The 11,800-nt window shown below is 40.8% G+C and overlaps 1 protein-coding gene across 2 annotated transcripts in view; it reads left to right on the top strand.

Annotated features, from left to right (window-relative positions):
- The first annotated feature begins 1,333 nt into the window (after positions 1-1,333).
- The window catches only part of LOC148372175 (poliovirus receptor homolog), a 234,246-nt gene continuing 223,779 nt past the window's right edge, over positions 1,334-11,800 (top strand). Inside the window, exon 1 of one of the 2 annotated variants that reach the window (XM_088326787.1) lies at positions 1,334-1,691. In XM_088326787.1, the coding sequence (XP_088182913.1) occupies positions 1,607-1,691 (85 nt within the window). In that variant the 5' untranslated portion in view covers positions 1,334-1,606. The remainder of the gene's footprint in view (positions 1,692-11,800) is intronic. The other variant, XM_088326788.1, reaches the window with a different exon arrangement.

Raw genomic sequence — 11,800 nt, 5'->3', positions numbered from 1 at the left:
AGAGGTGGTAGAAAGCTATTCTAGTAATATTTTTCACATGTGACTGAAACGACAAATTAGGATCAAATATAACACCGGCTTCTTTGGCTTGGCTCACTAAAAGGAACCGGTCCTAAACGGCTCTTCCGGTTGTTTTTGCTTCTTTAATCCCAACATCACCAAATATTATGTAAAATGATGCACAACATGACTTAAAGGAAGGGGGGAATAGAACAAAAAAGAAAAAAATACCAAAATGAAAAAGTAGTGAAAAGCTGAGAAAAAAAGAAACAAAAAGAAGAGAAAAAAAGAAGGAAAATTTTTGAAAAAAGCTATAAAAAAGAAAAGAAAGAAATGTAGGAAAAAAGTAAATAGAGAACAAAAAGAAAAAAGTAACAAAAAAAGTAGAAAAAAACACGGAAAAAAGAATAAAAAGTTTGTGGTGCATTCAAATAATTTCCAATTATATCAAGTGAATCTTGTTGCCAACATTGTACTTCCACTAAAAAATGTGATTAAGTACAGTTCTGTATCTTACAACCGACTAAATAAGCCCCCCAAAATGTTAACATTATGTGACAAAATATATCAGGAAATAAAAAGAAATGGATATATTGTGAAAGAATTGTAAGAACAAACGACGTTTGTAGGCCGTAAAACCTTTGCAATAGTACATGAGTCAATTCATTCAAAAGAGAAAAATTATTTTGCATTGCCGGAAACTCAGCAAAATGTAACTTGATGTCAAGTTTTGGACATGTTTGATAATTAATTATCTTGCCACACTTGGGATTATGGTTGCTCACTGTTGTTTTAAGCGTTGCTCACCGACTTTGTGTGAACGCTCAGACCCGTGGAAAATTAGAGGGAACATTGGTAGCAACATTAAAAAACGTCCCAAATAAGTGTCAAGATGTACATTTTCAGTTTTGCGTGCTTGTTTAGGTGTTTTGATCCAAGGCACCAGATGGCGCTAGAATTCTCTCCCCAGACCTCAACCATTGCACAATCATCGAACCGGCACTTTGGGAATGTTTCTTGGACTACTGCAACCTTAAAATACATCGTTTCAACACAAATCTTCTTCTACCAAATCCAAATATCGCAAACAAGCCGGTGTTGTGTTTTTTCTTCTTTTTTATTCCAAGAAGAGATTCAACAGCTTTGGGCTTTCGCAACAAGTTGTTCACGCACACACACAAAAAAAACCTTAAACCTAGTCTAGAGAATCTAAACCAGGTCCAATCGAACCCTGGTAGGTCGGGCGTGGGGGCACGGGGGCTGCGTGACACCTCCTCCGCGGATGACGTCACACCCTCGCTCGGACGCGCTCTGGAGTGAAGGAAGAGGGACTATTTGTTGGAGCGCAGGCAGCGCGGAAACACACGCACACACTCACACACAACATTCAAGAGTGAATCAGCCCGCCGGGAGTTCAAGAAGGGAAACGTCAACCTGTTTTTTTTCTTCGTGGAATTATACTGAATAAACTCCAGGCAGAGTTTTGAAAGCGAGATTTGACCTCAAATTGGACTTTTTAATTTTTTAGGGATTTTTACATTTTTATCATCTCCCTCCCCGGCGTCGACAACCTGCTCTCGACCCTCCGCCAATATTTGGAGCGACCATGGCCGGACAAGACGCCCTGGAAAGTCGACGAGACTGCCTCAAAGTGCCGCTTTTTCTCCTCGTTTCGACATTTTGGTTTCACGGTAAGAACATTTTATCAAGTATTTTGATAAGACTGCGGTTTCGGTATCACCTTGAACACCTGTCAGGGCGGTGAGGGGACGCGGAAGTCCGACCAGGTGCCGCTCATTTATTTTTCCATCTAGTTTTACATTTAAGAGAAATACATTACAATTTTCTTTTTTTGATATTATTCCGATCACCCCTTTCCAACAAAGCCGGCAAATGTGATAATTTCATATTCTTATCGCGTTTTCGGTCTCCTTGACCCGAGTTTCGGTGAGTGACGTAGTGGTCGTTTTTAGGCGTGGCTTGGAAGGTGATTGACAGCCGCGACAAACACGTACCAGGGGGCACCAAGGTGGTGCCCGCGGGCCCCATAAGAACACCTGAGGAGCCCTTGGACCGGTTCTAAAAATAGATCAGCTGTGAGGTGTGATTGTGATTTACTTGGAAAAATTTAATGGTGAACTGGCATGAGTAACCATTGGCGTGATCGGTGTCTTTAAATACATTATATCCATCTATTAACCCCCATTATCTGCACCGCCTATCCTCAGTAGGGTCGCAGGGGTGCTGGAGCCCATCCCAGCCATCTTCGAGCAGTGGGCGGGGCACACAGGGACAGACAATTCGCTTGCTCATTCACACCCAGGGACAATTTTGACCGGCCAATTAACCTGACATGCATGTTTTTGGAATGTGGGAGGAAACCGGAGTGCCCGGAGGAAACCCACGCATGCAAACTCCGCACGGGAAGGTTGGTAGCTGGATTTGAACCCATGACCTCAGAACTGTGCCGCACACGCGCTAACCACTGCGCCGCTGTGCTGCCCTAAATACATTATATGTTCTTCTAAAATTATTTGTAAGATTAGCCTGTTAGTTAATATATGCCAATTACTCTGTGCCCCTATTCTGCAGGCCCTGGTTCCGACTATGCTTTGTTCTGCAACGGGGATCGCAAAGTAAATTGCCATAGATAGAAACTTATGGTAAATGGCTATGCACCCCAGATAAAGACAAATAAGTACATAGTACGTACCACCTATGTATAAGATGCATACATAAACATGATTCAATTATTGAATTTGAATGGTCTTTTGCCATTGATATCAGCTTTGTGAAATATTGTATTCAACGAGATTATGGACATAGCGTTCAAAGGTAGACATGTAATAAAGACTTCAAAGAGAAAAATAAAAGACTGTCAGGATGATAGCCGAACACATTTACAATGTAGTGCTTAGTGACCGGCCTAGTAGTACATTAGATACTTTATTCATCCCCGCAGGGAAATTCACATAAAAAATATTTTATTAAAGAATACTGCATCGTAACAATAGTGCAGGGTCTTGTTTAAATTTGTAAAAATGCAAAATCACTTCGCAGAAACAATACATCCCAAATAAATCGCAATATGTATATTTTCACACTTTCGCACGCTTGTTTAGGGTATTGAGTCTGTTTGTAGGCCTACTTGTATTAAGGGGCATGGAACGCTGCCAGGGGGCAATAGTTCAAAGAGATGGTGGACGAGGTGAGAGTCTTTTATAATTGATGGCTCTGCTGCGGTATCTTAAGTTGGCAATGTCCTCTAGACACTGCTAAGAGCAGCCAATGATCTTCTGGGCTGTGTTGTTTACACTCTGTATGTTCTTTCTGTCTGGTGTCCAGCATACCACCAGTGACTCCTTATGCCAGAATAACTTCATTAATACTCATACATGCAAAGGAAAAATGATTTTTTTTTTCTTTTACATTTAGTGTGAAATGACTTGAACTGGTATAGTGGAGTTAGTGGGTGGAAGCTGAGGGGGGAGGCGGCTGCAATCCTGGATTTGAAATTAAGCTGTTTTAAAAAAATACCCTTGCGCAGATTGTCCTCTCCTTAGAAAATGTCCTTGCCTTTATCGCCTCCTTTTTTTAATGATGGGTAAGTGTGAGGCACATTGTACAGCATTTTGAAAGGTCTTCAGTGACTTGAAAAGTGCTATATTTACCTTTTACCATATATAATAGTCCCGATTGTCTATTGTTTGCAGCCAACCAGGGGTAACGATCAGTGTGCCGCCTTTGTATTTCTTGATAATGGCAAGCTTTTTTTTTTATGGTTCTCATGTTTTTGCGTATCCCTTTAGCGTCAGTCTGATTTAATATAGTATTGTATTACCGACTTAAGTACAGTTCTGTATCTTACAACCGTAGTCTTAAGGGATTCTGAACCCTAATGAAGAGAAAGGCATTGTGAGAGGGAGTTCGTCCAATTACCGTATTTTCCGCACTATAGGGCGCACCGGGTTATAGGGCGCAACCCCAAAAAATAGTTTTTGGTCCTATAGCTTCCATAGATAAGGCGCACCGGATTATAAGGCGCTACAATGGGAACGTCGACAAAACAGTCAGATGATTCAGTCAAACTGATTACACCCTTAACATTCCCAAAGCTTGCAAAGAAGCAAATACGTGTCGTAGACACGTGCGGATGCGGTGTCCGTACGATGTCACGTAATGCGTCATTTCAAATATCATTCGGAAGGTTGAAGTCTTGGGATTCAAGAAATGCCAAACATTTCTATGTTTCTATTTTCTTTTTCGCTCACAACTTTACTGTGCATGACAATAAACACTTGGAATTGAGTTTAATTCACTCAACTCATCACAGCAACATCAAGATCGTTCTAAAACAAGATACCGGGAAAATATAAAGCCGCATAACTCACCTAAGTTCTCACGTTCAATAATGATACGCAATTATGGTCTTCTTACAACCGTGAGTGAAGTAAATCCAGGAGAGTAGAATATTTACAAATACAGACTACTGAAACATGTTTCTTTATGGCGTACTTTAGCAAGCTTGCTACGCCATTGCTAAACTCGGCCGATTGCAGGGTTTGTTTTGGCCATCTAGCCAATCCGAGGCTCCGAATAACTTCAGCCAATAGCGATCGATTTAACGGATGATTGACACATCTTTTTGGGCCAATTGCAGGGTTTGTTTTGGCCCTCTAGCCAATCCGAGGCTCCGAATAACTTCAGCCAATAGCGATCGATTTAACGGATGATTGACACATTGGTTAGCCAATGAAACGCCGGTATATAAATCCCAGCATACACAGCGGACTTGCTACGCCATTGCTAAACTCGGCCGATTGCAGGGTTTGTTTTGGCCATCTAGCCAATCCGAGGCTCCGAATAACTTCAGCCAATAGTGATCGATTCAAATGATGATTGACACATTGGTTAGCCAATGAAACACCGGTATATACATCCCAGCATACACCGCGGACTACTCCACGTTCGGGGTAAAATCGAGTCGGCAGCTGTTGAGTAAGTTGCGAGACCTTGCGAATTTAATATTGAGCCATATATAAGGCGCACTGTGTTATAAGGCGCATGGTCAGCTTTTGAAAAAAATTAAGACTTTTAGGTGCACCTTATAGTGCGGAAAATACGGTATATATCGGCAATTTTAAGACTCTGTAACTCAAACCAATTGCAAACCAGCATTTTATATGACGTCTACCAATAGCAGACTTCATACGCACAAACACAGCAAAGATAAAACTTTTGTTTTTGGGCAAGTGAAATAATATGTAGTTGATGTAATAGGCAAAATATTCCGTAAAGTGAAGCCCTAAAATTTTGTTTTCCACACTGTAAAGTGAAAATGTCATCAGGCGGGTATGCTGTATCTCTGGGTTCTGCTGTATAAACTAGTCGTATTTTAGGTTGACTAAGACTGTTATGGCGCAGTTCTAATACTTACAACTTGGTACACACATATTAACAGTGATATCATGATGGCTTGTTAATTTTGAAATCTATATCAAACTGGTAGCCCTTTGCACTAATCGGTAACAAAAAAGTAGCTACTCACACTTTGCTTTTGTGTCTTTGCTGCCTTGTCCAGAAAACTTCCAACTCCTCCCCTCTGCCATGCTTGCTTTCTTCCACACATCAGCCTCTATTAGTTCAGCTTGACTTGCAGGTCCTTCCAACTTGCTCTTAATGTACTCGAGAGAATAGAAAAGTGGGAACTGGAACTATTTGGTTTTTTTTTATTTTTGCTTAGGTACAACTTTGCCCCCCACTTTGTTTTTGTTATCCTGCATATCATTCCACTGTGAGTCATAATCGACGATATATTTGAGGGCTTTGTCAGGTTAAGTGAAAACATAGTTACATATTTTCCCATGAAGTTTACAGTAGGGTAGGGCTGCAGCAAAGTATTATTTTAAAGCAAACTTAATCTGCTGAATTCAATTTTACAAGCTTTATTAAAAAAAAAAAGTAAATTCCTCACTTCAAACACAGCCAACACGTTTTTCATTCCATTCACTCGTTTCAGAATTCCAGCACAATCTTTTGCTCCCACCTTTGTTCCCTCCCATCTCATATTTGAAAATTCTGACTCCCAGTCAGGTCTATTAAGTCAAGTCATGTTTATTTAGAAAAATAGAATAGAATTTACTTTTATTGTCATTCTTTGTAACAATGCACACAGAACGAAATGTCGATACACCTGACCCGTACAGTTAAACTGTAGCGAGCCGATGCAGCCGCAGCCAAACAGGGCGCAGCCATTTTAGTCATTAGGTGACCAAACCCCCCAATTCCAACCCTTAATGCTGAGCGCCAAGCAGGGAGGCAATGAGTACCAATGTTGTAAGTCTGACTCGGCCGAGGCTTGAACCAGCGACCTCCCAGTCTCAGAGCGGGCGCCCTACCATCTAGGCTACCGAGCTGGTCGTTTGTGACATCCTTAATCACAAAGAGTCTCAAAGGGCTGCACAGACCACAGATTATTGCAAACCACAGACTATTATGACACCATCCCCTGATCTAAAACCTACATGAGGGTAAAAAATACTCAGATATTGTCAACATAAAATATAGGTTATTCATAATGCTATAGAATAGAATTTTAAGCTTAGATTTAAACATTTCCACTGAGGTTTCAGATTGAATCTCAAGGGGAAGAGCATTCTACAGCACAGGGGCCCGAATGGAGAACCCTCTCAAACCTGCGGATCTTTTCTTGGCTCTTGGGATTACCACACCGCATGTCCTGCTTCTAAAAGTGATACAATTAGTTAAATAAAAGACATTTGAGAAACATCATTTTAAACAAGTTTTTCATAAGTCAAACATCTAGAATACAACTGAGACACAATTACAGCCGCAAAAACTTTGTCTTTGAATATTTAAAAATTCCAACTGAGTCTCGTGTATTAATGCACGGTGAGTTCCACTTGTAATAGTAATACAATTGGCGTGATATAAGTCATTTGAGTACCGTAATTATAAGGCAGTGCTTGTGTAAAACATCTGGAATATAACTGAAAAAATGATTTAGAAACCCAAGATTTGCTTCTAATACTTGAAAATTCTGACTATGAGTCTCTGCTATTGATGCACCTCAAGTCCCACACATGATAATAGAATTAGCGTGGTGAGGCTCATTTGAGAAACTTTAATATCAAGAAGTACTTACAGTGTATGTCATAATCTAAAATCTAATTAAAAACATTCAGAAGTCCAAGATTTTCTTCTAATACATGACATTTCTGGCTACGAGCCTTATCTATTTATGCAATATAACTTATCTAAATATTTACTGTAGAGCAGATGTCTCCAACCTTTTTCAAGCTGTGAGCTGCTTTTTGTTACTACTTTGTGCAAAGGGCACCCAGTTTATTACGCATTTCTATAAAGTAACTTATCATGTTGCTACTATGTTGTTACTGTGTAATTCCTGGAAGAATTTAATTGACTCAGTTGAGCACCCAAAAAATATGATACTATAAAATCACAATGGCCTACCACTGGTTTGCTTTTTTCAGAACAGGTCTGCGGGCACCTCAGCTGTCCTTAGGGGGAACCCTGGTACCTGTGGGCTTCACGTTGAAGACCCTTGGTGTAGAGGAACTGAAGCTGAAATGAAACCATTTTTGTTTTGATTGAAATCAAATGGTCAACCTACTTTGATAAATTAATCCAAAAAGATGGCAACAAAGCACATAAAATGGTCAGGTACTAAAAACATTTTGCATAAACGAGGTATGAACCAATGTTACATAAATAAACATCACCTTCACAGGAGGCCAAACAATAATAGCTAGCATACAAACCTAAATAAAAACCTAGCATCACCTGGTCGACACTGTGTTAATGTTTACGACCGATAATAATAACCGTGGCCAAGGGCATTTGTTGTAGGGCACGACTACGCTACCGGTTTATTCAATTTGCTCTTCTTCTTCCTCTCCGTGATTATGCTAAAAACCTCAGCCAGATTTTCATACCGCTGAATCAAATACAAACCATCTGCCTTTCACCTGTAGACGGTTACAATGCTATCTTAGGCTCAGAAAATGAGTACAGTAGACCCCCTGGTTACATTATTTGGTTTTGATATGGGGATCCCAAAGTGGAATTGCTGTATAGCGGGGTATAAAAAACAATGGTAACTGCCTCAAAACCCTGGTGTATCCCAGATAAAAATACTGACATAAAGAAATTGTATATAAGAAGTACCATTTACCTTTTATATGAATGAATAAAATTATTTAAAAATGCACATGCAAAGGAAAAATGAAATTTTACTTGCCTTTGGTGTGACTTCAGCTGGTACATTGGAGTGATTGGCTGGATCCAGAAAAATGGCAGAACAAAATTAAAACTGATTTTAAAATTTCCTCTTCCGAGGCTTGTCTTGCCCTTATTTTCTTTATTAGTCATGGTTTTTCAATCAGTGAGTGTCATATTTGTAACAATGGTAACGATCCCTGTGCCCTCCTTATACTTCTTGATAATCGCTAGCTCCATTTAATTTGTAATCAGGTTTTTGCTTTGTCCTTAGGATCACTCCAAGCTTTTGGAGCCGTAGCGATTAATTCCAGTATAAAAATACACTTGTATTACCTACTCGCTAACTCTTTACGAAGCACATGAGATTCGGAAATAAAAAAGGAGTAAGGGATTGTGGGAGGTAGTTCAGCCGATAGCACAAAAATATTTTGTCTGTCAATTGCAGAAGGTCATCTTAAAGACTTAGATCTACATAAGGGGTCGCCAACCTGTTTGAACCTGAGCATCATATTTGTAACTGATTAACGCAAGAGTTACTATCGTAAAATACCTTTTTAAAATAAGTTCTTACAATGTTATTGAGTTATCACTAGGTTGTAATCATTAGAATAAGCACAGACAAGCTCTTAAACATATTTTTTGAAGACACTGTCAATGATTTCTCATGCCAGTTATTAATCAAATTTCCAATAAAATCCCTGACTCATCACTTGTGAGCTATTTTCAGAACCAGTCCGCAGGATACTTTAGGGCCCGGTCACACAGCCGTTTGCGTCTGAATCACGGCCAGAAATTTCTGCGTGTGAAGCAGACGCTGTTGGACGCTTTGAGATCGCCATACAGACGAGATACAGCAGTGCTTTACACGCGGTCGGAAATTCACACGCGGTTGGCAGCGCGAAAAAGTTTTGCGCTGCTCAAAACTTTAGGGCCCGGTCACCTAGCTTTTCACGGGCGTATCGAGGCTGAATCACGGCCAGAAATTTCAGCCCGTGAAGCAGACGATGTTGGACGCTTTGAGATCGCCATATAGACGAGATACAGCAGTGCTTTACACGCGGTCGGAAATTCACACGCGGTTGGCCGCGCGAAAAAGTTTTGCGCTGCTCATAACTTTAGACCACGTGTTAACCGCGGGCGGCACACGAGGTAATGACGCGGAAATGACGCGGAACGACGTTCTCTGGCCGCGGCCAGGGCGTGGTTACACATGGGTAGGACGCGAAATTTCAGCGGGTAATCGTGGGTGGAGCACGGTCACAGCATGTTCTGCTCCTGTATCGCGGTGTTATTACGTGAAATTAGCGTGTTACGCGTGTGACGGTCAAACGCCTTTCTCCGCGTGTATACAGCGCGATTTGCCGAGCACACGTCAGTTGTGCTCGAGACGTCAAGGGGTGGACATGGATCCCCGTCACCGTAGTGACCTCGTCTTAATCCATTTTTATTTCTTGAAATTTCTTTTCATTTCATAACAAGATAATAAAATAAAAATGAAAAACTATTACAATAATAACATATTGGCTTCTTCGGTGCCATAGCTTGAAATCTTGATCTTCACGGGACTGTGTCTTGAGCGGTTATGATTTCTACAGCCCGGTGTTATGCCGAGATTTGCATCCCCTCGCTACTACAACCACTTTTACCTCGTTTTATTTCACTTTTAGGGAATGTAATGGCGAACATATAACCAAATCCACTTTGTCTTGCATTTGTTGGGAATGTAATACAACATAAACCATTCCGTCTTTGTTTTTGTTGTGAACGTAATCGAACGGTAATGCACACCGTATATAAATCATAACGCCGGCTCGGCAGCTTTTATACTCGTGGTCCACACGAGATAATGACGCGATGAGGAAGCAGAACAGTTGCCGGCGTCTGTTTTGCGGGCATACCACCGATGAACAGCGGGTTGGCCAATTTTGCGCATTTTCCATCGCGGGCAACCACGGGCAAAAAAAAAATCGCAACATTTTACCCGCGATACAGACGCAAACGGCTGTGTGACCGGGCCCTTACTCTGGTTGTGGTGCGGCAGTGCTGATCTCTGCAATTTGAAGCTTTCAGTTCACATTGATGAATACAAGTAAATGGTACTACAGTAGTTATCAAAATAAAGGAATTTTTTTGGACAGTAATTGTAAACAATAAGGTCTTTGACTTCATGAATCTGCCTATTACAACTTCGGTTTGGAACGTAACGCCCTGATAGAGGGCTTTCTGTATACAATCTGCTCTGCTTCTTCCTTTCTTTGTTTATGCAAAGAATCCCCAGCCATGTTTTTATGCCGCTGAGTCAAAAATAAACCGGATGCCTTTCACCTGTAGTCTGTTACAATACGATGTCCAAACCAGAAAATGAGTATCTTCCCTCTGGAATCGGCGGAAAACAGGTGAGAGGCCTCCGGGAGTCGTGCAGTCAGTAGAGCAAGCATCCGTGGCATGCAGCTAACGTATTAACATATGAATGCGAGTGCGGCGCGAAAACCAGTTGAACATTTTCTCAGCTTCCTCTACGCCTGGGCTGTTTGTTTTGTGCGGTAATTAGGGCAAGTATGTAGGGCTGTAGGGCTGCCGCAGCCACTGTCTCTCGCAACCGACAATCTATTCTAAATGCTCACTATTGACCGTGCATGCACGCTGGTGACTTATTCATGCTGCGTAACTTTTTATGTTCACTTTGATTGCAAGGACCACGGAGTACTTTGCAGTGGAGTGGGGAGGCACAAAACAAAAGCTGATCCATATTTATGAGTGGAGAGCAATGCAAAGCTTAAGCGGTACCGGCAGAGACATTCCTTTTGAGTTTTCTTGCATTCAAATAATTTGATTTCTGCATTGCTTTGGCAGCAATCATTTAGCTCCCGCACCCTTACTTTTCCTAACAACTGATTGAAAATTACCCGCCGTGGAAATTTCAATAGTTTTTATGAACTGAAGCACTTTTAAATAACATTGACTTTTGCAGTTAAATGCGAAAAGTGCCACAACATAAACGTTTATCGGATCCTATTACTTTTTTTTTTTTTTTTTTACATTAACCATGAACACTCACTGTGGAAAGTGGTTCACTTACCATATTCTTGCTGCTTCACTGATTTGCGACGTACATTGTGTTCTACATACTGAATGTTAAACAGGCTGCTTCTTCCCTACCTATGCATCAATAATGCTTTTTAATATGTACAGGTCTATTAAACGGCTTGCCAAAAAGGGTTTGCCCTATGGTTGCAATTTAAAATGGTGTTTAATTGTTTAACACAGTAGACCCGGAGATATTTGACCCCGCTTTGCAATGTTTTCACTTTACAGTGTGGAATAAGATGTTATTACCCACTATATAACAGACAACAACAACTCCATATAATTCAAACTTGGGTGAGGAGAACCACACTTGTCAATGTGATTTTTAACAACTGAGAACTGCCAAAACAAAAATAATGAACTCTCGCAAGAAGACCTTTTGGATTCTAGAACATGGAGATTCTATGTAGGCCACACCCCTTCACACAAAAATGACAGTACACAATAATAA

This window comes from Urocampus carinirostris, chromosome 2 (genome assembly GCF_059441175.1).
Source record: "Urocampus carinirostris isolate Australia breed hairy pipefish chromosome 2, RoL_Ucar_1.0, whole genome shotgun sequence".
NCBI lineage: Eukaryota > Metazoa > Chordata > Actinopteri > Syngnathiformes > Syngnathidae > Urocampus > Urocampus carinirostris.
This window is presented reverse-complemented; position numbering and strand designations above follow the sequence as displayed.